The following is a 22,656-nucleotide window of genomic DNA, read 5'->3' on the forward strand; positions in this document are numbered from 1 at the left end:
GCAATGGCATTGTCACCCAGGAGGCCTTGCTAGCTAGATACAGTGTTTGATTCATATCAGAAATGTTCTTATAAAACAGCTCAGCTAGTTAGAAAAATTACAATTTGCAACGCTAGCTAACGTTAGTGAGACTCGGGAGCTCATGGGGACATAGCCTTCAGGAACCAGTGGGTTAGATATGATTCCACAATGGGCAACAACAACTGGCTACTAATTCGTTTTCAGCCATCAATGTTCACATCATAGTTTATCCAGTGACCATCGCATTTAGAAGGATAGCTACTGACAGAAATGTATCTGGCTAGCTAGCATGCTTGCTCTCGCTGGAGGATAAATGTCCTTCCATATATACAGTACCAGTCAAAAGTTTGGACACACCTACTCATTCCAGGGTTTTTCTTTATTTTTACTATATTGTAGAATAATAGGGGAATGCTTTTCCAAGGGTCTTGAAGGAGTTCCCACATATGCTGTGCACTTGTTGCCTGCTTTTCCTTCCAACTCATCCCAAACCATCTCAATTGGGTTTAGGTCGGGTGATTGTTGATGCCAGGTCATCTGATGCAGCACTCCATCACTCTCCTTCTTGGTCAAATAACCCTTACACAGCCTGGAGGTGTGTTGGGTCATTGTCCTGTTGAAAAACGAATGATAGTCCCACTAAGCTCAAACCAGATGGGATGGCGTATTGCTGCAGAATGCTGTGGTAGCCATGCTGGTCAAGTGTGCCTTGAATTCTAAATAAATCACTGACAGTATTTTACCAAATAGGGCTATCTTCTGTATACCAACCCTACCTTGTCACAACACAACTGATTGGCTCAAACGCATTAAGAAGGAAAGAAATTCCAACAAATTAGCAAGGCACACCTGTTAATTAAAAAGCATTCCAGGTGACTACCTCATGAAGCTGATTGAGAGAATGTCAAGAGTGTGCAAAGCTGTCATCAAGGTAAAGGGTGGCTACTTTGAAGAATCACAAAATTATTAAATATATTTTGATTTGTTCAACACTTTTTTGGTTACTACATGATTCTATGTGTTATTTCATAGTTTTGATGTCTTCACTATTATACTACCATGTAGAAAATAGTAAAAAATTAAGATAAACCCTGGAATTAGTACTGTATATTTACCAAAAAAAGGTGGCTGTTCTGTCTTGTATTTAAATGTTGACACCCAGTAGACTGGAGGCGAAAGAAACGCACACCTGTTTAGCTGAGGTGCTGGCTAGCGGAGTAGAACACCTGTTTAGCTGAGGTGCTGGCTAGCGGAGTATAACACCTGTTTAGCTGAGGTGCTGGCTAGCGGAGTAGAACACCTGTTTAGCTGAGGTGCTGGCTAGCGGAGTAGAACACCTGTATAGCTGAGGTGCTGGCTAGCGGAGTAGAACACCTGTTTAGCTGAGGTGCTGGCTAGCGGAGTAGAACACCTGTTTAGCTGAGGTGCTGGCTAGCGGAGTAGAACACCTGTTTAGCTGAGGTGCTGGCTAGCGGAGTAGAACACCTGCTAAGCTGAGGTGCTGGCTAGCGGAGTAGAACACTTGGAAAGGAAAAGGAGAGCCGCACACTCTAGCAGCTCAGATACAATCATTTAATAACCAACGGTTCAACAGACAAGCTGTCTTCATCAGGGTTACACAAATTTCCTTTCGACACAACTAGTTTATAAGAACACACAGGTGTCTGTAATCATGGCCCAGTGTTTTATTTAACTAGGCAAGTCAGTTAATTAAGAACACATTCTTATTTACAATGACGGCCTACCCCAGCCAATCCCTAACCCGGATGACACTGGGCCAAATGTGAGCCGCCCTATGGGACTCCTAATCACAGCAGGTTGTGATACAGCCTGGAATCAAATCAGGGTCTGTAGTGACACCTCTAGCACTGAGATGCAGTGCCTTAGACCGCTGCGCCTTAGACCGCTGCGCCACTCGAGTGTGGCTTGATGTTATTGGTTAATTTACAGATATAAATAGAACATATAAAAATCATGAATGCATAGCATACAATCATAGACACAATTTGGCTAGATAGGCCTACAAAACATTTACAATGAATAGCGAAATCAAATGAATCACAAGAATGGCTTCAAATCAAAGTCTACCTTGAGACCAACTAAAGATCCAGGCAGCCTCTCATTTTAACAATAAATTGTCAAGGTCACCCCCTCTCCTAGGGAGGGTGATGTGTTCGATGCCGATATGATGTAGGAACGAAATAGAGTGGCTCGCTTCCAAATAGTGGGCCGCAACTGGGCGACACAGTTAAATTGATCATGTTGTGAGATTGAAGTACATTTACATTTTAGTCATTTAGCAGACGCTCTTATCCAGAGCAACTTACAGTAGTGATTGCATACATTTCATGCATTTTTTTTTGTACTGGCCCCCCGTGGGAATCGAACCCACAACCCTGGCGTTGCACACACCATGCTGGCGTTGCAAACACCATGCTCTGCCAACTGAGCCACAGGGAAGCCTGCGCTGGCCCAGGTGATATTTAAGAGTGGCCAGCCCAGTGCTCCAGTTGGCTTGAGAGATGTAGAGAGAAAACACATTTAGTTGACTCTCCCGGTTTGATTTCTAAATAAAATAAAAAAATCCTTTGTGATCTTTCCTGTTTTCATTTTGGTTTGCTTCCTGTCTTTAAGTTTGGTGTGGATTTTATTTTGTTTGCCTCTTCTTGGGCAAATGTTGTTGGTGCTCACGGTGGGTGACTTAAGCCCCAGCTGTTGTTGCTAGTCAACTTTCAGTGGACACCCCTTGAGTGTCTTTCAGAACCCCTCCTAAAACCCAACCTGTTTCATTTTGCTTGTTGTCAGTGACTCTTTGTATCATGACACAAGGCGAGACCCAGATGCAGACACAGGAGGCAGATGGTTGGAGTCTTAGATGTTTATTGATCCAAAAAGGGGTAGGCAAGAGAATGGTCGTGGACAGGCAAAAGGTCAAAACCAGTTCAGAGTCCAGGAGGTACAGAGTGGCAGGCAGGCTCGAGGTCAAGGCAGACGGAATGGTCAGGCAGGTGGGTTGAGTCCAGAAACAGGCAAGGGTCAAACTCAGGAGGACTAGCAAAAAGAGAATAGAAAATGCAGGCGCACGGGAAATACATGCTTGTTGACTTGGACATAAAAGACAAACTGGCACAGAGAGACAGGAAACACAGGGATAAATACACCGGGGAAAACAAGTGACACCTGGAGGAGGTGGCGACAATCACAAGGACAGGTGAAACAGATCAGGGTGTGACACTTTGTTAGTTCTACCTTCTGTTTGAGTGAGAATTTGGGATTTTCTTGCTGGAGCACACAAGCTACATTAGCCAACTGGTTAGACATTACACCATGGGCAACAATAACTGGCGACTAGTTCATTTTCAGACAAATATATTCAACTCTTCAACTACAGTTTGTCCACTGATCACTGCGTTTAGGAGGATAGCTAATTACTGAAATGTAGCTAGCTAGTTCACTGGCCAGGTAGCAGCCATTAACTAACTATTCATGGACTCATGACCTATTCTTTGATACATTTGGGTTCACTTTCTCATATCGCGCAACACGTACCAGATCGTTTGTGGAAAGGTAAATATAACAATTAGTGGGCTCGTTTTTTGAATGATCAGACAGTGAAACTAAAATAGATTGGTAGCTAACTGGTGCTTTTGTTTACTTCCCAATTCATTTGGGGATCAAGCTGAAGCTGGGTTTCCCCAAAAAAATCCCAGTCGGAGCTCGTTTTCCTATTTCTCTTGAAAGCACTGAAGTCTGCACTGCAATTTCCGAGTTCCCAGTTGTTTTGAACGCAGCATAAGAACACAGATGGCTCTTTAGAGCATCTTTATATCCTGGGGTTATATCCTGCCTGTTTGGCCCTGTCCGGGGGTATCATCGGATGGGGCCACAGTGTCTTCTGATCCCTCCTGTCTCAGCCTCCAGTATTTATGCTGCAGTAGTTTATGTGTCGGGGGGCTAGGGTCAGTCTGTTACATCTGGAGTATTTCTCTTGTCTTATCCGGTGTCCTGTGTGTATTTAAATATGCTCTCTCTAATTCTCTCTTTCTCTCTTTCTGTCTTTCTCTCGGAGGACCTGAGCCCTAGGACCATGCCTCAGGACTACCTGGTATGATGACTCCTTGCTGTCCCCAGTCCACCTGGCCGTGCTGCTGCTCCAGTTTCAACTGTTCTGCCTGCGGCTATGGAACCCTGACCTGTTCACCGGACGTGCTTGTTGCACCCTCGACAACTACTATGATTATTATTATTTGACCATGCTGGTCATTTATGAACATTTTAACATTTTAACATTTTGACCATGTTCTGTTTTAATATCCACCCTGCACAGCCAGAAGAGGACTGGCCACCCCTCATAGCCTGGTTCCTCTCTAGGTTTCTTCCTAGGTTTTTGGCCTTTCTAGGGAGTTTTTCCTAGGGAGTTTTTCCTAGCCACCGTGCTTCTTTCACATGCTTTGCTTGCTGTTTGGGGTTTTAGGCTGGGTTTCTGTACAGCACTTTGAGAATATCAGCTGATGTACGAAGGGCTATATAAAAATAAATTTGATTTGATTTGAATCTTTATGACGTCACACACTCAAGAAGGCTCAACCATTCACCCGAAGGGTTTTTGCGTGGCTGATTGGGCTGCATGACAAGTCGACCAGTGCACTGGTGTTGTATCTATGTGCCTGCCATTTTTTCCTCTATTATGAGAAAACACAAGAAATAACTAATATTGATAACCATCTAGATGTCACCTTGATCCAGTATGTGGGGATACCTAGTAGCCAATATTAGGGTGACAATCACAGTAAACATATGCACACAATGCATGAAGCAACTGAACACCCATCAACAATACTTTTAATCAAAAAAAACAATTGTCCGTTTTAAAACTGCAAATGTACAATTATTTGTGTAAAAGTATTCACACGCATGAAAGAGAGACACATCTGAACATATATAAACGTAAGCAATGTTTGAAATTATTGTTTTAGTTAGACATATCTGTTCGGGTAATTTGCAGTGTGCAAATTATTTGTAATCATGTTCCAGCTCCCAGACCATCCTCTCAAGACAAAATCGGCTAAACTACAGCAGAGCTCTTTCACACACCCACTCCCTTCCACATACACAAATTTCCTTTCGACACAACTAATCCTTTCCACAAACCCACTTGCCCATACTCCGGTCCAGTGATCCCAATTTAGCAATTTTGTTGCTAGATTTAGCTACTTTTCAGACAGCATCTAGCAACAAATGTAACTACTTTTAATAATGTATTTGGAACTATTAACAACTTTTTAAAAGTGACTCAAACGCTAAAATGCATGAAATTTCCCTCTAAATGACACACGTGCCTGGCTGCAAAAGTGCATTGTGAGTGACGTCACCAGCAGGCGCCCAGCTCGTCCACAGCCAGCAGTCGTACGGGTTCGACGAGCCAAACCCAATGAATATAGTTGGTCACGAATGTTTGATCTTGAACAGAACTTACAACATCAATCAACATGTCTCAATCAAAATTGTACAGAAAAGAGTGGGAGTCTGTACCTGAACAAATCATATTTTTGGCCGAGATGGCCAGTCAATTTGAGTAACGTTATTGTGTATTCTACGTAATGACGCAGAATTACGTTATCACGCAATGACATCCCAACGTCATTTAGCAACAAATCAACCTGCCTTTAGCAATTTGCCCTGAAAATCTGTTGGCAACACCGCTCCGGCCGCCATATTGGGATGCAGCGCACGGATTGCCCAACCCGGAAACGAGAGAAAGGCCTATGACGGCGGCAAGATTATCGAGATTACATGTTGAAGGTGCATTGGAGTGTGTTCATCTTTACCGTAGACATACACGAAGGAGGTTAGCGGAAAGCAGGTGCATATACATTTATTTTGGATTAAAACATTACGAATATTAATTTAAAGAGAGGCCTATGGATAGAGTTTATGCCATAACTTTGGGACACAACATCGGGAGACTTTATCGTTCAACCATTACACAGACTCCCAAATGTTGTGTTCAAGTAGCTAATACGTATGGAACGCCGTTTGGGTCTTTACGTGTCAAAAAAGAGACGACACAATTCTATTAGAATGTGGTGTGTGATGAATTTGCACGTGTAAACCAAGCGCCACCACTATCAGTAGCACTGTCAAAACTGTGCAAAAAAAGTAGACTACAAACACACACTGGCCACGAACGATATGTTTACAATACCGCGATGGTAATAAGACATTTGTTCGACCGCAACTTCTGGGGTAGCTAGCTTTAGCTTGGTACATAGCTAGCACCAATACAACCAGCCTAAAAACAATGACCAGTAGAAACTGCAGTCATTTTCATTATCCTTAACAATGATTTTAGGAATCCTTGTGAGTAAGTATTAACTAGGTTGCCACTTGTTGTTCACCTATTGAAATCCAGTTCATTAAAAATAATTAGCTAGTCAGCAACTTAACCCTGTTGCCCAAAGCTAACGTTATAAGCAGCTGGCTAGTGAGGCTCGCCCGGACCGGGTTGTGTTGTGAAGCTAGACACAATAAGGATTTGGCACAATAGTGGAATTTGCGGTTTGCCTTCAAAATAAGAGTACCTATTTGAAAGTGACGCAGAAGGTTACAATTGGTGGAGTTATGCCATGTTTAGACTGGATAATGTTAAACAATGTTGGAATGTGAAACAATGAAATGGGTTACCAGTCTACTCGGTAACACCCTCAGAACACAACTGTGAAGAGTTTATGCAAATGTTAGTGTTGTAGCTCTTATCGCAGGACTGTGAAATCACTTCCCCAGTCAGCCTATTTTGTGTATTGACATTCATATTGTACTGTACAGCTTTACCTAAGGATTGGGGATCCATGAAATGGGGTATCAGTCTACTCGATACCCAATACATTTTTTTCCCAAATAAAGGTACAAAAAAAAAAAAATTATAATTCAGGTAAAATAACAACTCAATGTTTATATCAATGGACAAATTAGCTAGCAACAGCAAGCTAGCTAGCTAAATAGGACAAATTAGCTAGCAAGTGCAAGCTAAATTGCCATACATGTTTAATGCTTTTCGACCTGTCCCCAAATTAATGTAATTGGTTCAGAGTTTGTAACCTGCGTGTCGTGATCACGTTTGGTGTAGGGGGACAAAATAAATGTATGCACGATGGCGCACGCGCGCAGCCGATATGGGTTCCGTGTTATTTGACACTGCAAATCTGTATCTTTTTTTACATGCAAAGACCCAAATGGTTCCATAAATATTCCCCAAATTCAGAGGCTGTTTACATTCTGCGAAAGATTTGTGCATTCAGACTCGCTGCTATGTGTGGAGTTGTATTGCCTTTGACAGGTTCAATAGCACCACTGTTATAAGGTTACATCGTGTGCTCTCTTTCAAGGTGCATATGCAGAAATCGCACCACTATCCCCTAGTTGCTAAAATTCTACATTTGCCTAATTTCCGTTTATGTGACAAATAAATCAAAATATTGTATTTTCAGCTGTTTGAAGCTGGTGTACAAAACCAAACTGAAAAGACCCCAAAACTTAAAGACCACTGAACACGCGTTAGGCATATGTGTTTTTCTGTTCAAAGGGATTTGTTGCTTTTTAAAGCCAAGCATTGAAAATAGCCATGTGAATTTGTTCGGTTCCCGAAAAAGTTGCGTATTGCAGCTTTAAATAATATTGATGTGTTTACACAATAAAACTCTCTATACTGTAGCAGATTGCAAATCATACAGGAATTCAAGCCATTCAGACTTCTACATGATCATTCATTCAGTCTTGTTCTTCTCTAGTCCCGATTGTGGCGACACATTCGATTTACATAGAAAAAAACTAAACATCCCTTGTCTGTCAAGGAATGTTGAATACAATTATATTTGAACTGAAGATTGTCCGTGGAGTTGATCCTTCAGTGGGTCAAAATTTTAGACAAAATATCCACAGGAAAGTATTAATAAACCAACTTCAAAACACAAGTCTCTGTCTGTAGCAATCAAGGTGTGTTTGCTCATGACCTAAGGCACATGCACAAGACAGAAGCGCATGCTCTCGATGCATGCATACCGAAGTCTTGCAGGTGTTTACATGGTTTTGCCCATGTGCCAGGTGATACACTACCAGTGGTTAAATAATACTTGTCCTGGGGATATTTTGTCTGAAATTTCGTCCCACTGAAGGACCAAGCGCTCAGACAACCGGTAGAGTAAGTTGAAATGTCATTTTATTAAACATTCTGTCCTGTAAGGAAACTTTCCACGTTTTTGCAGTGGCTTGTTTAACTGTATACCAACAATTGGTATCTCAGTCTGATTTATTAGGCAAGTTCTCCTCTAGTTTATAGTCACTGACTTCACTCCTCCCTCTCTTTCTCAACCCTCCTGGCCGCTCAAAGGTCCCCAGTTGCATGTGACGGTCACTTGTTAGCCAGGCCAAGAGGAGTAGCAGCCTGTCCACACCGACACAGCCCAGTCCTATTCTATTCAACTACAGGTAGGCTGTACCTCTATTCTAAGATGTCATGTACACACTTCATATGATTGTCGGTGGGTCCTGTGTGATTATGTCGTCCCACTTCACTGTAATTCTAAATCCCAGGCCACTGAACAATATGGGTACGGTCAATGTACTCTTTATTGCAATTGTGCAAAAATAACTGCAGATGATCAGATCTCACAATACCTGGACAGGTGTGAACATATTGAGACACTGCTGAGAGAGATTGTGAGATGCAGGTTTGCTATTATTGCCGTGAGTCTTGTCCTGGAGGCAGAACTGAGCGATTTTCCTTTTAGATAGGCCAGCTGTAAAGTAAATATTAATGAAAAACCAAAATGTTTTCAGATTGTATGACTTTGTGGCTGTGTCAGCTAGTGACCACTCTGCAGTGCTAACCTGCTTGTGAGACAGGCAAAAAGATCAGAGGTTAATGGACTCATACTGGAGCCTAGAACACAGCCTGATCAGAACACAGCGGGACAGCAGTCAGACCCTGCATGTAATAAGGAACGTGTGTTGTTCCATTATCACGTGCATGGTCTGACCATGCTATCTAGTTGGGTGAGAGGTTGTTCAACTTGAATAAATACATCAGTGTATAGATGACAGTACCTCAGTTACCTTTTAAGTTTAAACAAAAAAACATGACTAGGGTACTTATTGAAAGCTTGGATCAGACTGCAAATGGAATATTAATGGGCGTTTCAGTTTAGAAACATTGACCAATTCTAAGAATGAATCCAATATTTCTGTTCCTGTGTTAATGTATCATAGTGGCTAGGTTATACGTTTTCATCTGTCCCTGTGTTAATGTATCATAGTGGTTAGGTTATACGTTTTCATCTGTCCCTGTGTTAATGTATCATAGTGGTTAGGTTATACGTTTTCATCTGTCCCTGTGTTAACCGCAAGCGTCCCACCTACTCAACAGCCAGTGTAATCCCGTGTCGCGTTATTCAAATACCTCAAAAATGCAAAAACTTCAATTTTTCAAACATATGACTATTTTACACCATTTTAAAGACAAGACTCTCGTTAATCTAACCACCCTGTCCGATTTCAAAAAGGCTTTACAACGAAAGCAAAACATTAGATTATGTCAGCAGAGTACCCAGCCAGAAATAATCAGACACCCATTTTTCAAGCTAGCATATAATGTCACATAAACCCAAACCACAGCTAAATGCAGCACTAACCTTTGATGATCTTCATCAGATGACAACCCTAGGACATTATGTTATACAATACATGCATGTTTTGTTCAATCAAGTTCATATTTATATCAAAAACCAGCTTTTTACATTAGCATGTGACTAGCATGTGACTAGCATTCCCACCGAACACTGCCGGTGAATTGACTAAATTACTCACGATAAACGTTCACAAAAAGCATAACAATCATTTTAAGAATTATAGATACAGAACTCCTCTATGCACTCGATATGTCCGATTTTAAAATAGCTTTTCGGTGAAAGCACATTTTGCAATATTCTCAGTAGATAGCCCGGCATCACAGGGCTAGCTATTTAGACACCCAGCAAGTTTAGCGTTCACCAAACTCCGATTTACTATTAGAAAAGTTTGATTACCTTTGGTGTTCTTCGTCAGAATGCACTCCCAGGACTGCTACTTCAATAACAAATGTTGGTTTGGTCCCAAATAATCCATTGTTATATCCAAACAGCGGCGTTTTGTTCGTGCGTTCAAGACAGTATCCGAAAGGGTAAATAAGGGTGGCGAGCATGGCGCATTTCGTGACAAAGAATTTCTAAATATTCCATTACCGTACTTCGAAGCATGTCAACCGCTGTTTAAAATCAATTTTTATGCAATTTTTCTCGTAAAAAAACGATACTATTCCGACCGGGAAAGCCTGTATACGTACAAAGAGAGAGAAAATAAATACATCTCGTGCCCTCGTGCACGAGCGTGAGTCTCAGAGTACTCTGACCAGCCACTATCCAAACGCGATAATGTGTTTCAGCCTGGGCCTGCCTCGATATCATTCAGCTTTTTCCCGGGTTCTGAGAGCCTATGGGAGCCGTAGGAAATGTCACGTTACGGCAAAGATCCTCAGTCTTCAATAAAAAGAGCCAAGATGAACAACAACTTGTCAGAGAGGGCGCTTCCTGTTTGGAATCTTCTCAGGTTTTTGCCTGCCATATGAGTTCTGTTATACTCACAGACACCATTCAAACAGTTTTAGAAACTTTAGGGTGTTTTCTATCCAAAGCCAATAATTATATGCATATTCTAGTTACTGGGCAGGAGTAGTAACCAGATTAAATCGGGTACGTTTTTTATCCGGCCGTGTCAATACTGCCCCCTAGCCCTAACATGTTAATGTATCATAGTGGCTAGGTTATATGTTTTCATCTGTCCCTGTGTTAATGTATCATAGTGGCTAGGTTATTTGATCTTTCCTTGTGTTCTGTGTCTCAGGCTCCAGTATGAGTAGTAAGAAGCTGCTGGTGGATGTGGACTGTGGGGTGGATGATGCTCAGGCTATCATGATGGCACTGGCCACCCCTTATGTAGAGGTCCTGGGCATCACCTGTGTCCATGGCAACACCAATGTGGAGAACGTGTGCAAGAACACACTGCGGGTGCTCCAAGCCTGCAACAGATTGGAGGTATAGTGCTATTAATCTTTGGTAGACAATGTAAGTCCCTTTCAATTAGATTTATATCATTTATTTAGCTAAAATTGTCTTGACATCTTTGTTGAAGTAAACAAGCACCCAATGGGATACAGGGAATGTGCTTATATCATCACAATATATAGAAAGTGCATTTAATGGTAAAGCTTATACATTGTGTACAAAACATTAGGAACACCTGCTCTTTCCATGAGACTGACCAGGTGAATCCAGGTGAAAGCTATGATCCCTTATTGATGTCACTTGTTAAATTCACTTCAATCAGTGTAGATTAGATTAATAGGAATGGCCAATTTTTTATATATTTTTTTAGACCTTTATTTAACTAGGCAAGTCAGTTAAGAACACATTCTTACTTTCAATGACGGCCTAGGAACGGTGGGTTAACTGCCTTGTTCAGGGGCAGAACGACAGATTTTTACCTTGTCAGCTCAGGGATTCAATCTTGCAACCTTACGGTTAACTAGTCCAACGCTCTAACCACCTGCTTTACATTGCACTCCACGATGTTACGCGAATGCAGTAAGAAGCCAAGGTAAGTTGCTAGCTAGCATTAAACTTATCTTATAAAAAACAATCAATCATAATCACTAGTTAACTACACATGGTTGATGATATTACTAGTTTATCTAGCCTGTCCTGCGTTGCATATAATCGCTTAGGTACACGTTGCGCCAACGTGTACCTAACCATAAACATCAATGCCTTTCTTAAAATCAATACACAAGTATATATTTTTAAACCTGCATATTTAGTTAATATTGCCTGCTAACATGAATTTCTTTTAACTAGGGAAAGTGTGTCAGTTCTCTTGCAAACAGAGTCAGGGTATATGCAGCAGTTTGGGCCACCTGGCTAGTTGCAAACTGTGAAGACTATTTCTTCCTAACAAAGACAGCCGACTTCGCCAAACAGGGATGATTTAACAAAAGCGCATTTGCGAAAAAAGCACAATCGTTGCACGACTGTACCCAACCATAAACATCAATGCCTTTCTTAAAATCAATACACAGAAGTATATATTTTTAAACCTGCATATTTAGCTCAAAGAAATCCAGGTTAGCAGGCAATATTAACCAGGTGAAATTGTGTCATTTTGCGTTCATTGCACGCAGTCAGGGTATATGCAACAGTTTGGGCCACCTGGCTCGTTGCGAACTAATTTGCCAGAATTGTACGTAATTATGACATAACACTGAAGGTTGTGCAATGTAACAGGAATAACGTTTTGTTTTCAAGATGATGGTTTCCGGGTTTGACCATATTAATGACCTAAGGCTCGTGTTTCTGTGTGTTATGTTATAATTAAGTCTATGATTTGATAGAGCAGTCTGACTGAGCGACGGTAGGCAGCAGCAGGCTCGTAAGCATTCATTCAAAATAGCACTTTAGTGCGTTTTGCCAGCAGCCCTTCGCAATGCATTGCGCTGTTTATGACTTCAAGCCTATCTACTCCTGAGATTAGGCTGGTGTAGCCGATGTGAAATGGCTAGCTAGTTAGCGGGTGCGCGCTAATAGCGTTTCAAACGTCACTTGCTCTGAGACTTGGAGTAGTTTTTCCCCTTGCTCTACATGGGTAACGCTGCTTCGAGGGTGGCTGTTGTCGATGTGTTCCTGGTTCGAGCCTAGCTAGGAGTGAGGAGAGGGACGGAAGCTATACTGTTACACTGGCAATACTAAAGTGCCTATAAGAACATCCAATAGTCAAAGGTATATCAAATACAAATCGTATAGAGAGAAATAGTCCTATAATTCCTATAATAACTACAACCTAAAACATCTTACCTGGGAATATTGAAGACTCATGTTAAAAGGAACCACCAGCTTTCATATGTTCTCATGTTCTGAGCAAGGAACTTAAACGTTAGCTTTTTTACATGGCACATATTGCACTTTTACTTTATTCTCCAACACTTTGTTTTTGCATTATTTAAACCAAATTGAACATGTTTCATTATTTATTTGAGGCTAAATTGATTTTATTGATGTATTATATTAAGTTAAAATAAGTGTTCATTCAGTATTGTTGTAATTGTCATTATTACAAATAAATACATTTAAAAAACCGGCCGATTAATCGGCAGCGGGGTTTTTGGCTCTCCAATAATCGGTATCGGCGTTGAAAAATCATAATCGGTCGACCTCTAGTGTAGATGAAGGAGAGGAGACGAGTTAAAAAATTACTTTTAAGACTTGATACAATTTTGACATGAATTGTCTATGTGTCGTTCAGAGGGTGAATGGGCAAAACAAAACATTTAAGTGCCTTTGAACGGGGTATGGTAGTAGGTGCCAGGCGCACCGGTTTGTGTCAAGAACTACAATGCTGCTGGGTTTTTCACGCTCAACACTTTTTTTATGTGTATCAAGAAAGATCCACCACCCTAAGGACATCCAGCCAACTTGACACAATTGTGGGAAGCATTGGAGTCAACATGGGCCAGCATCCCTGTGGAACGCTTTTGACAGCTTGTAGAGTCCATGCCCCTATGAAATGAGGCTGTTCTGAGGGCAAACTCAAATGTAGGAAGGTGGTCCTAATGTTTTGTACATTCGGTATATAGACTAATGTATGCATACCCTTACACTGAGGGGAAGAGATGCGATGAAAGTCTGTTGACCTCGCTCTTCTCTTTGACAATACACTTTTGTTCTCTGTCTCAGACACATGACTGTGGAGCTCTACCCAATTCTAGAGCTCTGGAAACTGAGATCTGATTTGACATAATGTTCTGTTTACAGCAGTAGCACATAGACAGAGCATCATTGTGAAGAGGCTGGAGTTTACATCAAACGTTGCCATGACAAAAACAAAGTAGTTGGTTTAAGAAACAGATTGGCACCCAGACTAGTTTTTGACTCCGTGTTTTGGGATGCCCACTTACACAAGACAGGCTCTTGAATTCATAGCAAGTGAAAGTGTAGAGGGAATACTATAAATGTTGCAATTTGAAACTATTGCATTCAGGGTTCTGACCTCTGTTCTGTGTTCTAGATCCCAGTATTCCGTGGTGCTGCCAAGCCTATCCTGGGGAATGTGATAAGTGCGGGAAACTTCCATGGCCAGGACGGGTTGGGGGATGCTCCAGACCCAAACGCTCCGGGGCTGGACATGCTGCAGATGGAAGGAGCGGTATCTGCACTGATCAGGATAGTCAACGAAAACCCTGGAGAGGTGAGAGAGCAGTAGACGCAGGCTACTCAATATGTGTGTGTCCCTGTTGTAAATGCAGGTGTTTCTCCCAGGTATCTCTGGTGGCCACGGCTCCCCTCACCAACCTAGCTCTGGCTGTAAGAATGGAGCCATCCTTCCCCAGCAAACTTAAAGGCCTTTACATCATGGGAGGCAACATAGAGTGTAAGGGCTATGATTTATTTGCTTCAGAAGATCAACTTATCTAGTATACTAATGGTAAATAGATAAATGGGTCGATTGCCATAGGTTTTAATAATGTGGTACCTGTCTTCAGCCAGAGGAAACACCACAGTGTGTGCAGAGTTTAACTTTGCTGCCGACCCGGAAGCAGCTTACATCGTACTGAATGACTTCCTGTGTCCCACTTACATAGCCAGCTGGGAGTTCACCTGCTACAGCAAGCTGCCCTGGGTAACATTCATTTCATGTAATCAATAGATGATGAAACACTACCTTCCACATTATGATTGATGTTGTTTTCCTATTCTGGTTCCACCTGACAGTCGTGGTGTGATGACTGGCTGGCCCAGGAGTCAGAGAAGGCTCGCTTCATGGCCCGTATCTTCCGCCACAGTATGGAGGTGTCGCACAGTGAGCGCGCCCAGGCGGAGATGGTTGACGGCATGGGCTTTGTGTCATGTGACTCCTACGCCATGGCGGCAGCCATCGACAACACCTTTGTCACCAAGAGCGACCACATGGCGGTGAGCGTGGAGCTGACGGGCACACACACGCGTGGCATGATGATCCTGGACACACTGGGCATGCTGAAGAAGACTCACAAGGCCTTCGTCATGAGGAAGGTGAACATGGTGAGGTTTGAGCAGATGATGATGGATGCTCTGAAGTAATCTCTAGGTCTGCTACAGCTAACCACTAGACTGTAGAAGTAAACAAACAACTACGGGAACGCTCTATGGGGACCGTAACCAGGGAAAAGTGACAACTCCAACCTCATCCAGTCACCCCAAGACCGTGGACGTTAAGGCAGCCCCCAACACCTCTCTGAGGGGTTGGGTTAGATGTGGAAGACACTTTTCTGTTAAATGCATTCAGTTGTGCAACCCTTTTCCCTTTTACTGTATTGTCAGCTCACACTGATGTCAAGAATCATGCCTTGTCATTTAGAGAAACATTTTTAAATAAATCGATTGAATTACAACTCATACCAGCAGTCGTGTGCATTAAACACTCCATTATGTCACAAGCACATTCGCAACACTTCATCCGTTTTATTGATACATTTATTACACCCAGTTGTTCAAAACACATGCACAATTTAGAAATCTATCTTCAGAGCAGTCAAGGGGGAGGACAGTCCTGGGTGTAATCATTACGCCAATTCTATTTCAAAACGTTTCACAACAGAAACCGTTTAGGAGAGTTTCCATTAGACAAATTCAGGTAGGTCCCTCCCCGTTTCGTTCTGTTTCCATTTTGTTCTTAAACAACATTTTCCATAATGAATACACATTTGACATTTTAGTCATTTAGCAGACGCTCTTATCCAGAGCGACTTACAGTAGTGAATGCATACATTTCATACATTTTTTTCTCCGTACATCCCTGCTTTAGAGTTTCTTGAAGTTTGCTCATTGCAGAACATGGAAGCAGAAGTACAGCCCAGCATAGAGTTCTCCCACACACATGCAAATGTCTTTAGTTGGAATTGTGGTAGGCCTATTCACAGCAACACTTTAGTTTCTACCCATCATGGCAGGAGGGAAAAAAGTCTACTAAACATTCTTTGATCACTATATCCAGTGGTGGAAAAGTACGCAGTTGTCATACTTGAGTAAAAGTAAAGATGCCTCAATAGAAAATGACTCAAGTAAAAGTGAGTCACCCAGTAAAATACTACTTGAGTAAAAGTCTAGTATTTGGTTTTAAATATGCTTAAGTACAAAAGTAAATGGAATTTTAAAAATGTACTTAAGTATCAAAAGTAAGAATATGGATCATTAAGTTCCTTATATTAAGCAAACCTGACGGCACAGTGTTATTTTTTATTGACTGATAGCCAGGGGCACACCCCAACACTCAAGACAATCTATAAACGAAGCATTTATGTTTAGTGAGTCCACCAGATCAGAGGCAGTAGGGATGTTCTCTTGATAAGTGTGTGAATTTCACTATTTTCCTGTCAAAATGTAACAAGTACTTTTGGGTGTCAGGGAAAATGTATGGTGTAAAAAGTAAATTATTTTCATTAGGAATGTAGTGAAGTAAAAGTTGCCAAAAATATCAAAAGTAAAGTACAGATACCCCCAAAAAAGTATTTTTACTTAAGTACTTTACCCCACTGACTATCTTCTCTACAGAACAACCTCAATCAAGTTCTCAAGTGAAGTTAGCATAATAAATTACAATCCCCATACTGACCCATTTAAGTCAGTTTAACTACTATTTACAATTAATCATTTCAGTGCTGTCATTGTTCCAGAGATTTCCAATGTTGGTCCATTAGTAGCCTTTCCTGCCCCGGAATCTAGACCTGTTATCTCAAATGAAATTGTATTTGTCACATAAGCCGAATACAACAGCTGTAGACCTTATGGTGAAATGCTTACTTACAAGCCCTTAACCAACAATGCAGTTTTAAGAAAAATAAGTGTAAAGTAAAAACTTCGAGCTGTAGAAAATAGAGGGAGATCAGAAACTAGTTAGTTCCATACATAAGGATTAAGTGTTGAATTAATGTCACTGATAATCTCATCACGGATCTCTTGCACTTTGTTAGGGTTTGACCAACTATTTGTGTGCATATCCTATATAATATAACAATCTGTTTGCATAACCTATATAATATAACACAGATGCTATAATGATAAGTTTATTAACTATAAGATGATTGAATACTGCTATATGTTAGAGGAAGTAACCAACCACATGAATTGAGAAATAAATTATAATAGGTACACTATACCTTGCTCTATCAACGCACACACCCTCAAACCCTCCCCACCATTCACTCACTCACTGAATCAGTAGACACAGCATTCAAAGGAGGGCTGAGAACAAAACACCATGCATTCACCAAACATTGCACTGAGGAAAACAGATTTAAAAAAAATAGTAATTGTCTGATTAGGAACTACTATTATCTATCAATGACAGAATCTAAAATGATTTATAGTTGACATTGGAAGTTTTATTGAATAGTCAGTAATAGAGTCAAATTGCATAGGGAGTCTCATCAGAGCAGATATTATCAGCAAGCCAGAGCCATCTGAGGAAAGAGCACAAAGTAGAACAAAGATTTACAGTAAGTGCGAACAGAATAAATGTATCATTTGACATAAGATTCCACCTAAAACAATGACATTAGCCCTGTCCCAATGAATCTCTGCTCAACTCTTCACTTCCTTCTCAAAACCCATTGGAGGAGGTCTTAGGCAAGGAACTTTGGGTCATCTCCTCTTATGGGGGTTTTAGGAGGCGGCGCGATGATCAGTCCTTGCATCCGTAACGCTGTCTATGAATTTGAGAGCGGTTACATTTCTCCAGCCCCATCCCTCAGCTTTTTACTAAACAGGGGCAAGAAGAACGCTTTGTTATTGTTTCAACTGCTGATTGCCGCTTTAGAAACAAATAAATGAGCATACAAGTATGTTTAAGCATACATGACTGTTGAGAGTGTGGTGCCAGACCTTTAACTCCCAGGTGCAGCAGAGCAGACACACAAAAAATGACGTTGCGGCCGATGTCTTGACCACCCTCTGGCTGTCCTCTAGAAAGCGGTAGCCCTAGAAGGTGTCCCAGGTACTGTTTGTGGCCATGTCACCTCTCAGAATCAGTGAAGATCTCCAGGTTTTCAGTCAGGCATCAGCTTAATCTAGAGGGCAGAACAACACAGGAGATGGAATTAGATTTAGTATGGAGTAGAGGTCGACCGATTAATCGGAATGGCCGATTAATTAGGGACGATTTCAAGTTTTCATAAATCGGTAATCGGTATTTTTGGCCACCGATTTGCCGTATTTTTTATTTTATTTTTTACACCTTTATTTAACTAGGCAAGTCAGATGTGGGACGTGACCGTCCCACCTGCGGGACACACTATTCAACAGCCAGTGAAATAGCAGAGCGCCAAATTCAAAACAACGAAAACCTCATAATTCAAATTTCTCAAACATAGAACTGTTATACACAATTTTAAAGATAAAATTCTCCTTAATATAACCACAGTGTCCGATTTCAAAAAGGCTTTACGGCGAAAGCATAATATTAGATTGTTAGGATAGCACGTAAACAAGAAAAACCACACAGCCATTTTCCAAGCAAGGAGAGGCGTCAACCAGAAATACAGCTAAAATGAATCACTAACCTTTGATGATCTTCATCAGATGGCACTCATAGGACTTCATGTTACACAATAGATGTATGTTTTGCTCGATCAAGTTCATATTTATATCCAAAAACCCCCATTTTACATTGGCGTGTAATGTTCAGAAATGTTTTGCCTCCCAAAACCTCCGGTGAATGAGAACATCAATTTACAGAAATACTCATCATAAACGTTGATAAAATATAGAACAGTTATTGAAAGAATTATAGATAAACATCTCCTTAATGCAACCGCTGTGTCAGATTTCAAAAAAGCTTCACGGAGAAAGCACACTTTGCAATAATCTGAGTACGGCGCTCAGAAAACAACAACCGCCATTATAGAAAGGCGACATGTTGGAGTCAAAAAAAGTCCGAAATAGTGTTATAAATATTCACTTATCTTTGATGATCTTCGTCGGAATGCACTCCCAGGTATCCCAGTTCCACCATAAATGTTTGTTTTTTGTTTCGATAATGTCCATATTAATATCCAAATACCTCCGTTTTGTTCGCGCGTTCAGACAAGTTATCCAAATGCGCCATGCTCGCGCATTTTGTTGAGACGAAAAGTCCAAAAAGTTATACTACAGTTTGTAAAAACATGTCAAACGATGTATAGCATCAATCTTTAGGATGTTTTTATCATACATCTTCGATAATATTCCAACCGGACAAATCCTTTGTCTTCAGAAAGGAAAAAGAATGCCCCTCCCGCCGACGGCCATGCGCATGAATGATCTAATGGCACTCAGCCAGACACCTGGTTGAAATGACTGTCATTCCCTTCCAGGTCACAGCAGAAGCCTGTAACAACGTTCTAAAGACTGTTGACATCTAGTGGAAGCATTAGGAACTGCAAAATGACCCCTAAGTCACTGTAGTTTGAATAAGGAATTAATTAAAAAAACTACAAGCCTCAACTTCCTGGTTGGATTTCTCTCAGGGTTTTGCCTGCCATATGAGTTCTGTTATACTCACAGACATCATTCAAACAGAAACTTCAGAGTGTTTTCTATCCAAATCTACTAATAATATGTATATCCTACATTCTGGGCCTGGGTAGCAGGCAGTTTACTACGGGCACATTTTTCATCCGGACGTCAAAATAGTGCCCCCTACCCTAGAGAAGTTAAGAACACATTCTTATTTTCAATGACGGCCTAGGAACGAGTGTTAACTGCCTTGTTCAGGGGGGATTCGGGGATTCGTTTTTGCAACCTTCTGGTTACTAGTCCAACGCTCTAACCACCTGCCTTACATTGCACTCCACGAGGAGCCTGCATGGCAGGCTGACTACCTGTTACGCGAGGGCAGCAAGAAGCCAAGGTACGTTGCTAGCTAGCATTAAACTTATCTTATAAAAAACGATCAATCTTAACATAATCACTAGTTAACTACACATGGTTGATGATATTACTAGTTTATCTAATGTGTCCTGCGCTGCATATAATCTATGCGGTGCCTGTTAATTTCTCATCGAATCACAGCCTACTTCGACAAACGGGTGATGATTTAACAAGCGCGTTTGCGAAAAAAAGCACTGTCGTTGCACCAATGTACCTAACCATAAACATCAATGCCTTTCTTTAAAATCTATACACAAGTATATATTTTTAAACCTGCATAATTAGTTAATATTGCCTGCTAACATGAAATTGTGTCACTGCTCTTGCGTTCATTGCCTGGCTCGTTGCGAACTAATTTGCCAGAATTTTACGTAATTATGACATACCATTGAAGGTTGTGCAATGTAACAGGAATATTTAGACTTATGGATGCCACCTGTTAGATAAAATACGGAACGGTTCCGTATTTCACTGAAAGAAAAAAACGTTTTGTTTTCGAGATGATAGTTTCCGGATTCGACCATATTAATGACCTAAGGCTCGTATTTCTGTGTGTTTATTATATTATAATTAAGTCTATGATTTGATAAAGCAGTCTGACTGAGCGGTGGTAGGCAGCAGCAGGCTCGTAAGCATTCATTCAAACAGCACTTTCGTGCGTTTTGCCAGCAGCTCTTCGCAATGCATTGCGCTGTTTATGACTTCACGCCTGTCAACTCCCAAGATTAGGCTGGTGTAACCAATGTGAAATGGCTAGCTAGTTAGCAGGGTGCACGCTAATAGCGTCACTCGCTCTGAGACTTGGAGTAGTTGTTCCTCTTGCTCTGCATGGGTAATGCTGCTTCGAGGGTGGCTGTTGTCAATGTGTTCCTGGTTCAAGCCCAGGTAGGAGCGAGGAGAGGGACGGAAGCTATACTGTTACACTGGCAATACTAAAGTGCCTATAATAACATCCAATAGTCAAAGGTATATGAAATACAAATCGTATAGAGAGAATAGTCCTATAATTCCTATAATAACTACAACCTAAAACTTCTTACCTGGGAATATTGAAGACTCATGTTAAAAGGAACCACCAGCTTTCATATGTTCCCATGTTCTGAGCAAGGCACTTAAACGTTAGCTTTCTTACATGGCACATAATGCACTTTTACTTTCTTCTCCAACACTTTGTTTTTGCATTATTTAAACCAAATTGAACATGTTTCATTATTTATTTGAGGCTAAATTGATTTTATTGATGTATTATATTAAGTTAAAATAAGTGTTCATTCAGTATTGTTGTAATTGTCATTATTACAAATATATATATATTTTTTTATTTAAAAAAAATCTGCCGATTAATCGGTATCGGCTTTTTTTGGGCCTCCAATAATCGGTGTCGCCGTTGAAAAATCAAATCGGTCGACCTCTAGTATGGAGTCAAAGTCCCAAATTAAAATCCTTGTACAATCCATAGACATTGGTAAAAAGGTAAACAAAAAAGTATGACACTGGAGTTTGAGGAAGGTGGAGCGATACATATGTGCAGAGTTGTTTCATTAAGGCATAAGATGAGTTGGTAGTCACCACCGTATTTGAGAGAGTGCAGTAATTTCTGAATCTTGACATGTAGTAAATATTTCTTCAGGTTAACAAAAATATCTTCTCTAATTCATTGAATACGTGCGGGAATGAAGTTCTGCTCACTCACTCGTAAACTCTGAAATGTAATTTGCGCGCACCACACCGGTCTACGCTCCCTGAACCCGTCCTCTTCTCGCTCGACCACATTTCTTCTCTCTCGACTCAAGCGTTTGATCAATGAAATTTCATATTGCTCACGCGCGCCATCTAGTGCTCGTTCGACTTTTGGCTCGGAAATGACACCATACATAACTAGAATTAGTCAGGCTGGTGCAGAAAGCTGTGCACTTTGCAATGGAAGTGTGGCTTAGCCAACCAACACAATTAATAGTAGGCCTACGCTTTAAAAAAGGATGGTATACAAGTTAAACTGTCAACGTTAGCCAGCAGCCTGGTCCACATTTAGGCTTTCCTAACGGTAACGTTACCTTTACAACGTCGTCGTGTTGGAGACATGCGTTGGTGTCCTCCCTGATTCCAAAGCATGCATGCCCTACCATCCTCTGTCCTCGTAGCATTTAGGGATTTTGTTGTACTTACATTCAAGATAACTATCGGATCAATTACGCAAGAAATGTATAAGAAAATACTATTTGACACGGTCGTTGTTAAGCAAGCCACCATCTTTGATTCGCAAAGTATCCTGGGAATGCGGAAGTGAACTATATGCATGCTGGGAGTGTTTGTAGTTCCTGTAAAATAAATATATATATATTGTAACGTACTTTTCCCAAGTCTACTGCTAGGGGCCACTCAAGGCTCACAGAACACCGAAAGGAGCACGATGGCAAGGAGAATTCAAATATAGCAACTTTGAGTCTCCAACATGTTGATGCCATCTCATTGATTTGAAACTGGCTGGTTGGCTGGTTCCACATGGATGTGTGGCTGATGGTGATGAGTCATTCTCCTGTCAAAACAGCAACTACATTACTTGAAATAATGAAACTAAGGCAGACAACAGATGGGCATGAATTGTTTCAACAAG

At 41.1% G+C, this 22,656-nt stretch overlaps 1 protein-coding gene and 1 long non-coding RNA gene across 3 annotated transcripts; one reads left to right on the plus strand and one right to left on the minus strand.

The window, feature by feature from the left end:
* The first annotated feature begins 5,613 nt into the window (after window positions 1–5,613).
* On the plus strand, window positions 5,614–15,533 carry si:dkey-4e7.3 (nucleoside hydrolase). 2 transcript variants are annotated; one of them, XM_014164702.3, is made up of 7 exons: window positions 5,614–5,884; window positions 8,408–8,505; window positions 10,954–11,144; window positions 14,167–14,346; window positions 14,418–14,529; window positions 14,642–14,778; window positions 14,871–15,533. In XM_014164702.3, the coding sequence occupies exons 1-7, from the start codon at window positions 5,787–5,789 to the stop codon at window positions 15,216–15,218; spliced, it is 1,164 nt and encodes a 387-aa protein (XP_014020177.1). In that variant the 5' UTR covers window positions 5,614–5,786; the 3' UTR covers window positions 15,219–15,533. The 2 variants fall into 2 exon arrangements, with proteins under 2 accessions (XP_014020177.1, XP_014020178.1); XM_014164703.3 differs by having other exon boundaries at window positions 5,690–5,823.
* Window positions 15,534–15,579: 46 nt separating this feature from the next.
* On the minus strand, window positions 15,580–22,308 carry LOC106582032 (uncharacterized). The gene is made up of 3 exons (XR_001323230.3): window positions 22,097–22,308; window positions 18,018–18,202; window positions 15,580–17,894 (listed from the first exon to the last, which is right to left on the minus strand). It is a non-coding gene; the product is annotated as an uncharacterized LOC106582032 (long non-coding RNA).
* Window positions 22,309–22,656: the final 348 nt, after the last annotated feature.

The sequence above is a fragment of the Salmo salar genome, chromosome 21 (assembly GCF_965601325.2).
Source record: "Salmo salar chromosome 21, fSalSal1, whole genome shotgun sequence".
Taxonomy (NCBI): domain Eukaryota; kingdom Metazoa; phylum Chordata; class Actinopteri; order Salmoniformes; family Salmonidae; genus Salmo; species Salmo salar.